The 18,405-nt window shown below is 38.5% G+C and overlaps 1 protein-coding gene across 1 annotated transcript in view; it reads right to left on the reverse strand.

Annotated features, from left to right (window-relative positions):
• FRMD3 (FERM domain containing 3) overlaps window positions 1–18,405 on the reverse strand; it is a 339,234-nt gene that overhangs the window by 60,952 nt on the left and 259,877 nt on the right. Inside the window, exons 6-7 of the mRNA XM_056806290.1 lie at window positions 3,455–3,527; window positions 961–1,058 (exon numbers count right to left, since the gene is read on the reverse strand). Coding sequence (XP_056662268.1) covers window positions 961–1,058; window positions 3,455–3,527 — 171 coding nt within the window. The remainder of the gene's footprint in view (window positions 1–960; window positions 1,059–3,454; window positions 3,528–18,405) is intronic.

The raw sequence follows: 18,405 nt of genomic DNA on the forward strand, positions 1-18,405 counted from the left end.
AACGCAGATCCCCTAAGGCTAACGCCGTCAAAAACTGAATTCCAACAAGCAAAATGTCTTGCTCAATTTCACATGGGTAGTATAAGAAAATTGAGGGGATTCAGTGGTTAATTGTGGAAATGGAGTGAATCATACTACATCCTGTGACAATTCTGGAGCTAGGTGAGTTCCCTTTCATTTATGGGCCTAGTCCAAATTCTGTCTTGGGAGACAGAATTATCCATTTGTGGAAATTGGGAGAATTGTTTGAATCTAGTGCACTGTTTGAACCTTAGCCCTACGTGGCTAGGAAACTGTATCCTGTGAATTTCAAAACTTGCATAGCTGAATTCCTTGGCGACCTTAAATTAATATATATCAGTCTTTTAAAGTGATTTCCATATCACAATCCCCCGTCTATACCTGCTATTTAGAGACCCTTAATGGAGGACCAAGAAATGCACTCAGACCCTAAAACTGATGTAAGGAGTTTTCTCATCATTGTACATCTCAAGCGACTGATGCATCTTATCTGAAAACTGGCCCCAAACCCATCAATAAATTATTTTTTTCCATGTTCCTTCAGGTGTTTACAGATACTTGGGGAGGAAAAGTGGGTCATTTCCTTTTTCTGAATTCAGGAAAACTTCTCCTATTCACTCCACCCCCTCCTAACTCAGAAAGTCCCTAATCTTTCACCCAATTAGAAAATCAAAGTATCTAATATTGTATTGTTCTTTTTAATTAATTGGTTTTATTTGATGAACTGCTTTTACTGTATAAAGCTCTTTCTTCCCCTACATCCAGGGTCCAGTCGTAAACTGAGGAATTAAACAACTCTGCTAGCATGATGCTGTCTACATTTTAGTATCTATCTGGGGCTCCCTGATTAGAATGTAAATTCCTTGCAAGGAGGGTTGGTGTCTAGCACAGCATAGAGTCACTGTTTTATAAATATTTGTTCATCGACTAAGAAATTACCTTGCAGGGATGAGGATCCACCCCATAGGTTTCCAAAGTATGTGCTTTCAGTAGTAAATTAAATTCAGCGACTGGAGGACTCTGGCCCCTGCAGTAAAACAATAAAAAGGTGGTTAATCAGGAAAAGAACCAAAACAGCAATTCAGCCCATTCACTAGATTGTAGTTGTCAGAGGCAGACAGGGAGAGAAAACCCCATCTTCAAAAGCAATGGCTTGAACTAAACCCTCCTTATCATCAAGGGTTGACCTTCCAAAAGGTGCTTGTTCCTCTGCTGTGCTGCCGCTAACCTTTCCATCGCTGGCCCAACGGCATTTGATGTGCTCTTTAGAAGCTCTCCTGTGACCCTTCCAGGGAATCAAGGTTAGCGAGTAACCAACAAATACAGCCACGCAGAGTTAATCTGGATACGAAATGAGTCTCAACAACTGTCCTTCCCCACTCATTACAGAAGATTATCCAGAGTAAATGGCATTCCTTGCAGCTTAGGGGAATAAACACAGCAATCATGTTACCCGATGGACCAGGAGACAAACCTAAATATAGCACCCCGGTGGAGGGAAAACCATCATTTCCATCAGAGACCTCCATATTTTTAAGGTATGTCTTATTCTGGTAAGGTCAGTAACAGACTCAGGAAAAAAAAATGTGGTTTTGACTCAGGAAAAAAAAATGTGGTGGTTTTTGTTTGTTTGTTTGTTTGTTTTGCTTGAAATCCTTTGAAACCAAGATGGCGCCAAGGTCGTGTCCTTTAAATCCTCAAAGCGTTCCAGTAAGAGCAGGATTTTCAGCGTGTCGCAGCAGACTGATGAGGAGGCACTAACCAACTGGGGATTCCACCAGTGGGTCTGGGCTCCCATCCTGGTTCTGCCATTTAGACATAATAAAAGCCAGCACTCGTTTAGCGTCAAGATGTCCAAAGAACTTTAACATGCACAATCTCATAACCACCTGGGAGATAAGTGCTATCATTTTCTCCATTTAACAGGTGACAACACTGAGATGAGAGAAGTGAAGTGACTGGCTCAGAGTCACTCTGTATAGAATCAAAGCAATATTCCAATTTGGGCCTTTCCAGACTCCAACTGCAGCCATTTACTTGATCTGTGACCCTGAATAAATCGTTGAACCTCTGTGGGCCTCCGTAGTATTCCCTATTTAATGATCTCTAAAGTCCCTTTATAATCTAAAAGTCTATGAATTTAAAATTCTTACTAGTCTCAGAAAAATGAAAAAGCACAAAAATACAGAATTTTTTAGAAAGCATTGCTCCCTAAAGAGATTTTTCATTCTGACTTTAAAAGAAAATGTCACTGGATTTGTGACCTCATCCATGTGGATATTTTCCCTCTGTTGGTGCTGGTCACCATCCATCCCTGCTCTTCCCATCTTGGGCCTTTTTTTTGTCCCTGTTTTCTCATGGAGCCTTCAGAGATCAGCAAGTCATAGAGTCGTCGTTCAAGAGCCGGAAGGGACCCCCAAGGTCCCCTTGTCCAGCCCCCTCATTTTACAGATCAGAAAACTGAGGCCGGTGACATGCCAAAGTCATAGGATAGAATCCAACAGCAAGAACTAGAAAGGACCTCAAAGGACTTTGAATCCAAGTGCTTCATGTTAAAGATGTGGAAACGGATGCCCAGAAAGGCAAACGCCCAAGATCCAAAAGCTAGTAAGCCTCTGGGGTGAGCTTTCAGAAGGTCTCCTACTCCAGAGCCAAATGCGCTCACCACTCTACTGAGCTGGGGTGCAGCTAATGATTTAGTTATTGATAAGGAAACAAGTCTTTGATTTGGGCACTTGACGAGGCTCAACAGACACTGTTTTATGCTTCTTAGACTCCAGCTCAGGAAAAGTCTAACAATCAATTGGACTCACTCCAATGTGCTGGTGCTAGTTGGGGTCCTGGTGCACAGAGCCCAAGTCTAGAGTCAGGAAGACCCAAGTTCAAATCCAACCTCAGACACTAGCTGTGTGACCTTGGAAAAGTCACTTAACCTCTCTGTCTGCCACTGTTTCCTCATCTATAAAGAGAGGATAATAATAGCACCTCCTTCTCAGGGTTGTTGTGAGAAACAAATGAGATAATCATCGTAAAGCACTTTACACAGTGACTAATGGAAATCCTCTCAATTTTGAGTGCTTTGCCATCACAACAAGAACTGCTATAAATATTTTTGAATATATAGATTCTTTTTCCTCTTTCCCTAAAGAAGGAAAGTTAATAGTGGCAGGTCATAATAATATATAAATATGAATATTATTAATAATACATAAATATTATTAACATAAACATTGTTATCCATATAAACATTATTGATACTAAATAAATTGCATAATAAATATTAATATGTAAATATAATTATTAAAATAAAATTATCCAGGGCAAAGAGTATACATAGTTTTATAATTCTTTGGGCATAAAGTGTTTTTGCCCCAAAATGTATGCAAATATTTTTTTTTTCAATTTGGAAACAACTCCATATCAGAGAATTTACCTGTGAGCCTCTGAATACCCAAGGTTATGCTTTTTGTTTCTCTGATCTCTAAAGATGTATCTCGGAACTGTAGCTAAGGCAGGACAATGTCAGTCAGTCAGTCAGTAAACAAGCATCAATTAAGCATTTACTAGTACCAGGTATTATGCCCCTTTAGGGCTTTGCAATAGGGTGCCAAATTTAAAGGGCACTGCTAGTACGGGTAATCCTTTGGAAAAATAATAAAACCACTACAAAAACAATGACATTTGCCCTTAACTGTTATATTTCCAGAGGAGCTGATATGCATCTTCTTATTTGTTATTCCCAATAAGCATGGGAACAAAAGAGCTTTGGGCTTAGTTAGCAAAAATAATTAGTAAAAAATAGGAAGGAAGGTACCAGATGGCAGACTGGGTTCAGTTCTTCCTCTTTTGCCCTGCTCTTCCTCACTCTACTAAGGGTACATTTTGTACCACTTGCCTGGGGACCTGGTTTGTGTTACTTTATTTTGAGGACTGATCCAACCATTCTGAAGAGCCATAAAACTGTGCAGACCCTCTAATTCTATGAAACCACTACTAGGTCTGTATCCCAAAAAGATCATTTAAAAAAAGAGAGAAAAGGACCTACTTGTACAAAAATATTTGTAGCAACTCTCTTTGTACTGGCAAAGAACTGGAAATGAGGGGATGTCCAACAATGGGGGAATGGCTGAACAAATTGGTGATGGAATGCTATTGTGCTATAAGAAATGATGAGCAAAATGATTTCAGAAAAATCTGGAAAGATCTGCATGAACTGATGCAGAGTGAAATACGCAGATCTGGGAGAATAGTGTGCATAGTAACAATGATACTGAACAATGATCAACTGTGAAAGTCTTGGCTACTCTCTGCAATACAATGATTCAGGATAATTCTGAAGGATTTATGACAAAGAATGCTCTCCACCTCCAGAGGAAGAACTGTTGGAGTCAGATGCAATTTAAAGAATAATATTTTCCACATTCGATAATTTATATTTTTATTTTGAAGTTTTAGTTTTATATGAATATTCTCTTACAACAATGACCAATATGGAAGTATATTTTACATGATAATACACATATCGTCCAGAACAAATTGCTTACCATCTCTGAGAGGGGGGAGGGAAGAAAGGAGGGAAGGAGACAATTTGGATCTTAAAATTTTGGAAAATGTATGCTTAAAATTGTTATTATATGTAACTGAGAAAATGAAGTTTCTTTGAAATAAAAAAGTCCTTAAAAAGTCATTGAAATCCAAAGAAATTTCTGCTGAAAAAGAGTGGTTTCCCTTTGAGTTAAACTGCCAGGAATATGAACAAAAAGCAGAATGTATAAAATTCTCTAGTCCACAATGCTGTTTCCATTCATTTTCCTTGGATGACCAGAAATTTTCCACCACTACTTAAGTATATATATCAAACCTTCAGAACAGACTCAGAGGGGTCATGACAATTCTTGAAGTCACTATGACAACCATTAACATAAACGGATGATAGCATTAAATTATTTGGCAAGTGAAATAAAGAAAAATAACCTCCTGGCAAAGGTAGACTTGCCTGATAGTGAGAAGTTTAAGCTTTTTAACACTAATCTTTCTTTTGAAAAAGGAGGAAATTAGAAAATGAGGCATGTCCAATAAGATATGTCTGTTCGGATCTTAATATTTTCCCTTATTTAATTACTTGAAATAAAGATCATAAATCCATCATAAAGCAGCAATTTGAAATTGACAATGCTCAACTTGCCTGGACATGTAATTCAGTTGTTCTTTTTTTGCTTTTTTTTATTCAACCTGGATTTGAGAGTTTTTTTAAAAATAAATAATAGGTAGATCCTATGGCATTATAATTATACCCTACCTAAGGACATCTAGATATTAATGTATCCTAAGCTAAATATGGCCACAAATCCAATATAACTTTATTTTATTTTTTTAAACTCTTACCTTCCATCTTAGAATCAATATTATGTATTGGTCTCAAGGCAGAAGAATGGTACTGGGAGGGTTAAGTGACTTGTGCAGGATCATACAGCAAAGCAGTGTCTGTGGCCAGATTTTGAACCTAGGCTTGGCTCTCAATCCACTGAGCTACCCAGTTGCTTCTGATATAACTTTAAATGGTGTGTTGGTAAATACTTGGGAGAAAAATGTATTATACACTTTTAAGTTTAATCTACATTATTTACATTTTCTCCAATACTTTCTTATGCTTAGACAATCAACAAATTGAATCTTGACTTATAAAGTTTTCTAATTTATGAGATGGAAATGCTCATCCTGAACAATTTTTAAACTGATCTTGCAATCCCTACAGTTGCACATCCCTGCATTAAAGCCCATTTTTCTCTAAGTATGAACAGATTTTGGCTCTTAATTGCAGGGTAGATATATTAGAGAAGTAAAAAATCTATGATATGTATGTATATATCATATAATAGAATAAGAAAATAATATAAAAAGAGACTACTACAACAGTCCAGGTAAGAAAGACTGAACTGCTTAGCAGTACGAATGGAGAGAAGAGGAGGAATGTGAGAAATATTGAGGGAACAGGAGGAAATTCAGTAAGATGTGATAATGCTTGACTTTTGGAGTAAGGAAAAGGGAAGAGACATGTATGACTTTGAGGTTAAAAACCTCAAAAATAAAGAATTTTATGGGAGAAGTGGATTAATTCAGTAGGGAAGATAATGAGCTTCTAATTTATTACCATTATTATCAGTGGTTTGGGGATGCCTACATTCAAAGGTCCAGCAAGTAGGACAAGAGTTCAGAAAAGAGAGTCAAGTAGATATATAGATTTTAGCTATGATCTATGTAGGAATGATAATTGAAGCAATCATTCCTACATAGATCACATCTAAGACCTATATATTTAAATATAAATATATCTATAAACTTAGATATTTATACATAAATATATAGACCTTAATAAGACCATCACAGGAGTGGTGAAAAGAAATACCCAAGGCTGAGGTTATGAATGGAAATTAGCAAAGGGGGCTGAAGAGGATCAATCTGATAAGTAAAAGGAGAACCAAGAGGGGAGAGCATAAAGGAAAATGGTGTCCAGGAAGAAGGACAGTATCTTCAAAATTTCAGCAAGAGGTCAAGGATGACAAAGACAGAACAAAAGCCAAGGGACCTAATTAGCATCTAGATCACTATCATGGTAGAGAGAATAGCTTCAATAGAGAGATGGGAAGAGAAATTTTACTATAAGGGGTTAAAAAGTAAGTAGACAGCAAGATGGAAGCATAGAAAAGAGACCACTGTTTCTAAAAACCTGGCATTAAAAGGAGGAGAGATAGAGGAAAATATTTAGAGGCAGTATCAGGGCCAAATGAAGGGATTTTTTTATTATTGATACTGTTTGTTATATGGGGGGACATCTAGATGGCATGATGGATATAGTGACAGACCTGGAGTCAGGAAGACCTAAGTTTAAATCTAGCCTGAGACAATAGCTGTGTGGCCCTGGGCAAGTCACTTGACCTTGTTTGCCTCAGTTTTCTCATCTGTAAAATGAGCTGGAAAAGGAAATGACAAAGTACCCCACTATCTTTGCCAAGAAAACCTTGAAAGGGGTCATGAAGAGTTGGATATAACTGAAAACAACTAAATAATAACAAAATTATTGGGAAGGGAGGGGAAACTGGGAATGATGAAGCTTTTAAAAATGAATTAATTGAAGAAAACTAAGGAAAAAATTTGTGAAGACAACATTGTAAAAATAACTTGAAAGACAAGAACTCTAATGAACACAACAACCAAGCTATCAACAAGTGTTTATTAAGTACCTGATGCCAGGCACTGTGCTAAGCAATGGAGACACACAAATTAAAAAGAAAGGCATTCCATGCACTCAAAGAGCTTACAATTTGATGAAGGAAGACAATACACACAAAAAGAAGCTGAAAAGGAAGAGGAAAGAAGAGGGAGTGGGAAAAGATACCTACTCTGAGGCATGGTGGAGAAGTCAGAGAAGTCCCAAAGAAGTACAACCATATGGAAAAGGAGCAGAAGTTGTAGTTTAAGGTCCCCCATTCTCCAATCAAAAAGGCAGCGAGTAATGATGAGGAAGAATCCCAAAGCTGATGAGAGCTTGCAGGCTGGAATGATGAGGCTATTTCAAGACTGAATCTCCTGGGCATGGTGGAAGTACAAGGCAGAGAAGTCTCAAAAGTAGTACAGCCAGGTGAGAAATGGGAATCTGATAATAGATCTGAGATATTTCAACTTGATGTGATATGTTCAATCCTTTAGGTCATATTCAACTCTTTGTGACCCCATTTGAGGTTTTCTTGGCAAAAATACTGATTTTACTTAGTGTACAAGAGGCATTTTCTTTCTTTCTTTCTTTCTTTCTTAAAATGTCTAATACATAAATTTGTTTTACATGACTATATATGTTCGTAATGAATTTTGTCTTTCTTGCCTCCTTTGCAATGGGGAGGAGATGGGGAGAATATAGAATTAAAAATGAAATAAATTTTAATTTTTAAGAAATTCAAACATATTATCTTCTGGGGTAAAAATTTAACAATGTTGGAATGGACTTCAAAACTCTTGAGGACAATGACTAATTTATCTAAATGCCCCAGTATTATTAAAGTGTCTTTCACATAGCTAATACTTAACAAAAATCTGGGGTTTTTTTATTCTTTCTTCCTTCCTATATTTCTTTCTTCTTTTCTTCTTCCTTCCTTTCATTCTTCTTTTATTTAAAATGAATTCAACACAAGCTTGGATTTAATCATTATATCTGCTTTCTTGGAAAACCTATTTGAATAAGGGAAAAAATACCTTTGGATTTAAGGAAGAGTTGGAGAGTTGGAGTTTGATCAAGACCTGTAATTTCAGTGATGGAGAGGACTAACTCCTCATAAGAAAACCAACATAGATGAACAGTGACTCCATCCAATTTAGCTGCATGGAACATTAAGTAATGAAATCACTTTTCCAGATTAACTTTAATCTGAAAAGTAGATTTCAGAGGCAGGAATTGACATTCAAATCTTCTGGTCTACAAGGAAGTCAGTCAGTCAGTGAACAAGCATTTATTAAGCAGCTACTGTGTACCAGATCTGGGCTAAACTCTGAAGATACAAAGAAAAGCATAAAAACTGTCGCTGCCCTCAAGAAGCTTACAGTCTAATCAGAGAAACAACATGAAAACAACTATGTACAAACAAGATATATACCAGATAAATAGGAAAGATCAATAGAGGAAAAGGCACTAGAATTAAGAGGATTTGGGTTCCTATGTTTTTTCAGGAAGCCATCCTGACTATATCTCATAGACTTTCATTATGGTCTATTCTGAATTATTATTATTGTATTTATTAGTTACATGTCTATTTTTTAGCACTGGATATTTGGGTATGCTTCCCCTTGATAAACTATAAAGTTACTATACGTTAAGCTACACTGACTACCTCTCTAGGGAAAAGTTGGGAGGTTCAGATAGGAAACCACATTTAGAAGCTTTGAATGGCCTTGGGGCACTCAGAGTATGACATGGAAATAAGAAGGGAGGATAGTTGGTGGAGACACAGAAAAGCTCATGGCTAATTTCACCTACTTCCAATTTGGTCTAGGACCAGCTTTCTGCTGTTCTCAATTCCAGAGAGCCCTCATTAATTCCTTAACTTCTGTCAAATTTGGGTTGAAATCAGGCCACAAATGCCAAAGTAACTGATGTGAGAGTGGTTTGACTCAGAGAAAATTCTTAACAAGCTTTTTCTACATAAAGAATCAGACAAGGAACTAATGTTTTTCATTACACAGTAAAGGAAAAGAGTCTTGCTTTTTTTAATGAAAGAAGGCCAAGGTAAGAAAAATCCTGGTGCCTAAAAAGCTGATGACCTGAAGGATGTCGGCTAGTTCTAAAATAAGTAATGTAACTAGAACTGAACCATAAATTCTCTTTCTGGGTATCCAGTCTCAGCCTTACCATTAAAAAGTACAATGTCATATGCACTTTGAGTGACACGGTTTCCATCATTTCTAAGGGAAAGCTTTTCTGATGCATAGTATCACAGGATATCAAGTCGAAAAGGCCATTTAGCTCAAATCCCAATTCCAAAACCCTTCCCCAAACAAATAGCCATCCAGCATTTTGCTTGAAGATCTCTGGTGAGACAAAGAAGTCACCACCTCTCAGAGTTCTCATTGTAGCCATCTCACCTTTCCTCAAATCTTTGCTGATACACAAATTCTATCCTTATTTTCAGCTTAGCTGACTGACTGAAATTAGATCTGTTTACAGAGAAGAGGAGGACATGGCTAAAGTGGCTTAAATGGGGAACAGAAGAAGAGAAATGCTAGATCCTGGACCAACTGAACAAGCACTGGACAAAGAGGGAGGAAACCTGACATGTAGGCCATTTACTAATGAAAGGACAAAGGGGGAAAATGAGTCTCGGCTCCCGAGGAGCTCAAAGTCTGATGGAGAGACACCATATAAAGAACTATGTACAAAGACATAGATAGGAAAGGCTGGAAGGAACTTAGGGATCAAGTCCAATATCCTCATTTTACAGATGAGGAAACTGACCCCCAATTCTTCCACCCCCTCAGATGTTTCCCTGGTCATCAGACCTGCATCAGCAAATTTTTCTCCCTTTCCCCTCCTGACCAACATTGGTGAACTAGTTCATCTCAACACAAAACCCTTCTCTCCCATCCTTTGCCCCCTTCCCTGATCACCAGCCTTTCCCTGCCAAGCCACAAACTTGGATTGTTCTCACCCTCCAATGCCTTTGCTCTTAGTCATGTTCTGCTGAACAAAGCTGGAGAAAATCAAGAAACCCTATAAACTCAGATAAAAATTTATGTTACGTAATTGCAACTGGACCCTTACTGCAGCAAGACAATTCTTCTATACTTCTTTAATCAATTCATTGTCCCTCTCATGACACAACTTTTCCAAAAGTTCCCATCCCTCCACAAACCTTCCTGGACTCCTCTTCTGTCCACCCTCTCAGCTGAGAGTTTTGCCTCATATTTCAGTGAAAAAAAATTGAGGCCATTCACTAAGAGCTGCATCTCCCCTCCACCTCATCTCATATCACTGGTATTGTGTTTCAGCAGTGTCCTTCACACCCCATCTCACATAGACAATGACCCTTCTCCTGGTCAAAGCCAACCATTCATGCAAAAATGATCCATTCCATCCCATCTTCTCTCCCAGATTGCTCCCTCTCTCATCTCCACTCTCTCACTTTTCTTCAATCTTTCCCAGACTACTGGTGCTTATCTGATACCTACAAATATGCCCAAGTCTCTGCTATTCCCCCCAAATGCTCATTGATCTATCCATTCCCATTAACTATTATCCTATATCTCTTCTGCCTTTTATGACTAAACTCCTTGAAAGAAGTCACTTAAATCAAGATCTCAAATTCCTTTCTCCTAATCCTCTGCAGTCTAGCTTGTAGCCCCATCATTCAATTGAAGCTATTCTTTCCAAACTTGCCAATGATCAATTTATTGCCAGATCTAAGGGCTGTCTCTCATTTTGGCTTAGATGTAGGTAGATGATCTTCATGCTCTTTATCCTTAATACTTGAGACTCATTAACTCCTGGAACTCTTTCCCTACTCCTCTCTGCTTCCTGGCTTCCTTCAAGTCTCAGCTCAAATCCTACCTTCTGCCAGTCTTTCTGTGCCTTCCCTCGATGACTATCTCCAATTTGTCCTGTCTATATCTTCTTTGTACATAGTTCTTTATATGGTGTCTCCTGCATTAGACTTTGAGTTCCTTGGGATCAGAGATTCATATTTTTTTTTCCATTTTTTCCTATCCCTATCACTGAGCACAGTGCCTGACACTTAATAGGTGTTTAAGAAATACTTGATTCCTTCAAGGCTCAGCTCAAATGTCAACTTCCTATATGAGGATTATCAGGATTATCTAATCTCTCAGGCTGTTGGGGCTCTATCCACTCCCCCCCAAAAAAAATTACTTTGTTTATATTTTATCAGCAAGAACAATTGAAATGATTCAACAATAATAACAATAATCCATACTTGAATTAAATCCCATGATAATGCAAAGAGAAAAATATATTTGCAAGCATAAAATCATGGAAAAACACAATAACCTGGTTTAAATTTATAAATGTTTAACTGTATATCTCCTTGTTTTAGATCCCTCTGAAAAAATTGTTTCCCTAAAACTATCCACCTGAAAGAAGGACTAAGAAAGAAGAGCTGGGAACAGAGACAAGAAGGTTTGGAAGCAGAAAAGTTGCCAACCAAAATATGCCAACCATTCCCTCCTGGCACTGATAGCATGAGGCCCTGGGTAGAGCTCAAAGTCTGAGAACTCAGAGGGGTTTCTGAATCCACAGAAAGCCATTAATACAATGAGGAAAAAATAAAAGCCTACTTTCAAATCAATAAATGGAAAGAAACCAAATGAGTACAGTAAGAGCAAAGAGATCTGGGGGAAATTAGAGAAATTTAAATTTCCCAACTGACTGACTAGAGGCCAAAATGCTGTGACCCACATGATGGAAGGTACTGACTTGGATCTTAAGAAGAAATTGGTTTTTTGGTATCTTCCACTGAACTGTTTATAATAGAAACCCTATTTACTAATAAAAAATAATGATTTTCTGTCCTTTATATTCTGTGCCAGAAAAAATGTATTGCAAAGGCTAATGGTGTCTCTAATGAGATAATTAGTGATAATGGCAAAGGATTAACTGAAATTTTACTATTTTTTGAAATAGCTGCAAATTCCATAAACACGTGTTTTTCTGCATTTTATGATAATATAATCAGGTACGGTGAGATAATTATGTTTGGCTACACAACTCTCTATGTTTGCCTTTTTTTGATCAACTTTAAATAATTTCTTTTTTAATGCTTTGCTTCTAAGCTTTGGCATACAGAGGATACACATGTGAATTGGAGTAACTAAAATTGCTACTTGACAATAATGGTGGACTAGACAATGTTGTTACTTTACCTAGAAAGAATCTGAATCAGGTAAAAACTATATGATTTTCCAATTTGATATTTTATGATCTCAGAATCATTAGAGCTAAAAGTGACCTATGAGTCCATTTAGTCCCATCCCTTACTCTATGGATATGGAAATTAAGACCCTAGGTAGATAAAGAGATTTGATCTTGGTCACACAGGTAGCAAGTATCAGAATTAGGTCTTGAACTCAGGGCCTCTGACTCCAGCAGCTCTTATTCCACTGTACCAAGTGTCCTCCAGAATCTTATTTCCTTTGATTACAATAAAATTGTAATTGGCAGAGAAAGCCTAGCCTGAGTCAAGAAGGATTGGAGCCCCAGAAAACAAAGTCTCTGAGAAAGCAGCTACATAATGAATTTTCCTCTAGTGTAAGCAATATGTGTCTTATTTCAAAACATGAAGAAGAGGGAAATATGTATTACTTGCCTTCTTGGGGGGGGGGTGAGAAAGAGGGAAAAAATAAAATGAGACATTGATTTTTTGAAGGGTTAGCACAGGGTAGGTTCTTAATAAATGCCAAGAAGGAAGGAAGGAAGGAAGGAAGGAAGGAAGGAAGGAAGGAAGGAAGGAAGGAAGGAAGGAAGGAAGGAAGGAAGGAAGGAAGGAAGGAAGGAAGGAAGGAAGGAAGGAAGGAAGGAAGGAAGGAAGGAAGGAAGGAAGGAAGGAAGGAAGGAAGGAAGGAAGGAAGGAAGGAAGGAAGGAAGGAAGGAAGGAAGGAAGGAAGGAAGGAAGGAAGGAAGGAAGGAAGGAAGGAAGGAAGGAAGGAAGGAAGGAAGGAAGGAAGGAAGGAAGGAAGGAAGAAAATTCCCCTACTCATAAAGTAATAACTGAGCTAAGGCTGGAAATTCCACAATTGGGATTATAGACCTAAAACTGTAATGTATCTCAAAAGTCATCTATGTCCAATTCCCTTACTTTACCATTGAGAAAACAGAGGCCCAATGATGTTAAGTGATTTAGCCATGATCACACGGGTAGTGAGCATTAAAGGATTTGAACACCTAACCTCTGACCTCAGAAAAAAAGAGTGCTTCTTCTATTTTACCAAGGAAAGAGTCCCAGAAAGGTGACTCATCCAAAGTCAACCATCACAAATGTTATTGCTCCTAGCTCTGTACTGCTTAACATTTTGTTAGGGACTTGGGGGGCAGATGGATCACCTACCAAATGTATAGACACCACAAAGCTAAGAACATCAACTAACAAATTATGTAGCAGTCAGTATTCAAAGGATCTCAATCAACTGGAGCAGTGTTGAATCCAGAGAACAAGAAAGTTCTGATGACCACCTCTTGGTTATGCTGGATAGGAGAAAACCTTGTTCAGATATGTTTAGGTTAAATGATCTTTGTTTGAGGTTCCTTTCAAGGCAGATCCTGTCATCCTGAGCGACTCACGGGGGACTCATGGGGACGGGAGGATGCCCCAAGGGACACCATTAAACCTTGGGGTGGCCTGGGACCTTCTCAGTTCTTGCTTCACACAGCCTATTTCAGAGATTAAAGATGATGCCCCTCCTTCCTCCTACAATCTTGAAGGTGTTGCAGAAGGAATTGCAGAAGATCAGATTAAAGATTAGTTGCTGGAAAGAACCAGAGTGGTTCTTGAATCCAACTCTAATATTACAGCTTAAAGAAACCAAGGCCCCAAGATGGCTATGTGACTTGCTTATGGTCAAAAAAGCCCTAAATAATAGAAACAAGATTCAAACTCAAGTCCTCTGATTCCAAATCCAGCAAAGGGAACAATTATTTCATGTTCTCAAACATCACTAAGGCAGGCTCTTTCCTTCTCTCTTATTTCTCCCTTCACTCCCATCCTCCTTTTCTAGGAGATAGACATGACCTCTCTGCGTTCATCTATTCTTTCATCAAGTCCTGTCCTTCCAAGGACATCTGCATTACCCTTTACTACAGATCATCAGGTCTTAAGTATATGACCACAGCTAGAAAATCTAACTAATTATAATCTCAATTATGGGGGGGCAGCTGTTCCTGAGGGCACATTTGACTACTTTAAAGAACAGAAAAATCATACTTCATTACTTCCATAATGATTTGAGGTAATGTGGATTGTGATTGAGCATCAGGACTTACTGAGAGTATTGAAAGGCATGATATTCTAATCTTTTTCCTCTTTCTCATGAGACACTTTAAAGAAACTTACTGATTGATGTAATAGAGGGGAGACTTGAAAAATGAAGGGACCAGAGAGCAGCTGATTTGAGGACTGAGTTCTGTGTGACACCTTCCTCTTCTTCCTCCACTAAGCTGGGCAACTTTAATGGAGTCAGTGAGTCCAGACCAGAGAGTAAGTCTACCCCTCACAGCATTCTTCTTTAGATGAATTTGAAAATCCCTCTCCTATTACATAGACTCTGAGTAATTTATTAAATTTAATTATACAATTAAAAATTGTAATTTACAGTTATCTAATTTGAAAAGGAGAGGGAGAGAGTAGAGGGGAAGAAAGAAGTCCCTGTTATCTCTTTCCTATGGCAACTTACGGGGGTTGGATCAAAACTCTCTTCAAGGAATATAGCTTTGAATTCCCCTAAGGGAAAATTATAGTCCAAATGTTGTCTTCAGTTTAGAGCAAGAAGCTTCAGTCAGCTCAGTTGGACAAAAAGAATTGAGAAGAGTATCTCTCTCCTCCAGCTCTCTCAGAGTCTTAGATGAGAAGACCAGCACTCCCTCTGGCTCCAAAAGTTTCCTTTTTGAATCTTCATAGAACTCTCCCATCTCCCACAAATCTTAACTGTTCCATTTGCTTCTCCAGAAACCTTTTCTTCAAATTTCAGGTTTCCTGTTTTTGGCTATTTCCTTGTTCACATTGATAGAATGGTTATTTGTGATGGTGCCATATCTACTTTTCAATTCAATTCAATACTAAGTCATTACAAGATAGGTAATCTTGGATTTATAAGTCATAAATAAAACTATAAGTATATATATCAATATATAAATAATATTATATAATAAAATCTTGGATAATCTTTGACCTTGGAGACACAAAGATACAAATGAAGTAGTATCACTCCAACAAAAAACTCACATTCTGTTACAGGAATACAAACTGGACAATGACCATAATAATACCAATAAGTTTAATAACTAGTATTTATGTAGTCCTTTCAGGTTTGCAAAATGTCCTATATACCCAGGCTCAGTGAAAAAGCAGAACAAAGGTATTATAATTTGAGAAGGGAAAGGACAGTTGCCAAGGAGAACATGGTGGAGGCTTCATCAAGCATGTAACATCTGGAATGAATCTGGGAAGAATTCTGAAAGTTTGAGATGAAGAGGGAATACATTTCATGGGAGAAGAGCATCTTGGGCAAATGGGCAGGAGTAGAAGATGGTATTGAATCCAGAAAATAGGAAATGGTACTCCAATGTGTATGGATGAGATTGTATCATAGATGAAGGGTTAGCACAGGGTAGGTTCTTAATAAATGCCTCTTGCCTGGCTCTTGACTACTCTAATGTCAATAAAGAGAAAGGAAGGAAGAAGGAAGGAAGGAAGGAAGGAAGGAAGGAAGGAAGGAAGGAAGGAAGGAAGGAAGGAAGGAAGGAAGGAAGGAAGGAAGGAAGGAAGGAAGGAAGGAAGGAAGGAAGGAAGGGAGGGAGGGAGGGAGGGAGGGAGGGAGGGAGGGAGGGAGGGAGGGAGGGAGGGAGGGAGGAAGGAAGGAAGGAAGGAAGGAAGGAAGGAAGGAAGGAAGGAAGGAAGGAAGGAAGGAAGGAAGGAAGGAAGGAAGGAAGGAAGGAAGGAAGGAAGGAAGGAAGGAAGGAAGGAAGGAAGGAAGGAAGGAAGAAGGAAGGAAGGAAGGAAGGAAGAAGAAAGGAAGAAAGAAAGGAAGAAAGAAAGAAAGAAAGAAAGAAAGAAAGAAAGAAAGAAAGAAAGAAAGAAAGAAAGAAAGAAAGAAAGAAGAAAGAAAGAAAGAAAGAAAGAAAGAAAGAAAGAAAGAAAGAAAGAAAGAAAGAAAGAAAGAAAGAAAGAAAGAAAGAAAGAAAGAAAGAAAGAAAGAAAGAAAGAAAGAAAGAAAGAAGCCAGATTATAAACAAAAATGCTGGGAGTAATCCTTCCATTCTACGAGATAATACCACTCTTTTTTCTTCACAAAGTCAAAGATTTTGTGAATGAAAACCCAAAGGCTTAGGATAGTGTCTTGGTTACACTTTACTATGCCACTTCATAGGTAGACACTAAGTGTTCTCATTGTTCTGAAAGGAAATTCTAACTAGAACAAGGGCAGGAGTTATATGTTTGGATTTGTTCTTTGTCAGAGTAAAAGGCACATTTAAACTGATATTTCACTGATACGTGAAACTGTAAGTGAAGAAACTTCTTTTCAAAGCAGATTTATTTTGTAACTGTTCCACAGTTTATCATCTTAAAGGATTATCAAGGGCACTGAGAAATTAAGGGACTTGCCCAGGTTTATATAGTCAGTTAATTACCAAAGATGAGACTTGAACCCAGGTTTTCCTGACTTTAAGGCAAGCTTGAACATACAACATAATCAAGTTGAGGGAGACCTTCTGAATCTCTTATAGATTCATATCATAAATGGGACCAGTTTCGCCTCTGTGTCAAAGTATATAACCCTATATATCAGCCACCCATTGCTCTAGAAGATCTGTATACTTTTTTTAAACCATTACCTTCTTCTTAGAATCAATACTGGGTATTGGTTCTAAGACAGGAGAGTGGTAAAGAGTAGGCAATGGGGGTTAAGTGGCTTGCCCAGGGTCACACAGCTAGCAAGTGTCTGAGGCCAAACTAAAACCCAGGACCTTCCATCTCTGGGCCTGATTCTCAATCCACAAAGCCATCCAACTGCCCCTTCTGTATACTTTTAAGTGTAAGCCACAAGTGAAAGTACCCCTCCTGACTTAGAAAGCTGTCTCTAATGGTCTTCCCATCACTTGCTCCATTCCTCTGTCCCATTCAATATATACTTTCCCATCTGGCCAAAACAATAAGTGGAAGATAGCCTCCAAGGGAAGAAGCTAGCAGCCAAGCTGGGAGGGAGAAGGGGGCCAGGGGTTTGGGGAGGAAGGAGGGAGTGATTTTAAAAGTTCTCTAGCTAAAGGTGGGGTTTGAGTGGAGTCTCGAAGGATGGCAGGGAAGTCAAGAGGCAGGCATGGAGGTAGGGATTGGGGATGGCCAATGAAAAGGCATGGAATCAGGAAATGGACCATCCTAGTCAAGGGAAAGACTTCTCCCCAACAGAAGAATAGTTTGTTCCAACGCCCATGAAGGGAGTGGAAGCAGGTGCTGTGGAACACTTAGAGTTAGGTTAGACATCAAAGAAGCCACGGTCATCCACTGCATCCTAAGCCATCACCAGTCATCTCGACTTCTGTTCTGGAGTTTGAAGACTTGGGAAGAGAGAGTTAGGTCTATGGTTTTGTGCAACTTCGCCTCACTTAAATCTCTCTTATGTATGAGTCAAAAGACATCACCCAGTGATGTCCTTTTGATCTTCCTCAGGTACAAAAGACAACAACCAACTAGCAAGGAAAAGCAAGAAGACAAGATCACGAGATCTCACAGTACACAGAGGAGAGTCCAAAGTAAAAAGACTAAAGAAGGAGTAGGGGGCCAGGATTTAAAGAGTCTTACAGGTCACATTTGGAGTTTATATTTTATTTGAAGGTGGTAGGGAGCCCCTGGAGTTTGAGTAGTGTCATGATAAAAGTCATGATAAAAACTGCACTTGAGAAAATCATTCTGGCGCTTGAGTGGACAAGGAAGTGGAGTGGGGAAACACTTGAGACAGGAAAACCAACTGAAAGCCTATTGAAACTGCCCTGGAGTGAAATGATGAGTCCTTCAATGCGGGCAATGGAGGTTAAGAGTGGAGAGAATGGGACATGTGTGAGGGATAAATGCCCAGACCCATTGCAAGTGCAAATGTAAAGTGTATGATTTAGGAGCAATG

The sequence above is a fragment of the Monodelphis domestica genome, chromosome 7 (genome assembly GCF_027887165.1).
Source record: "Monodelphis domestica isolate mMonDom1 chromosome 7, mMonDom1.pri, whole genome shotgun sequence".
Lineage (NCBI taxonomy): Eukaryota > Metazoa > Chordata > Mammalia > Didelphimorphia > Didelphidae > Monodelphis > Monodelphis domestica.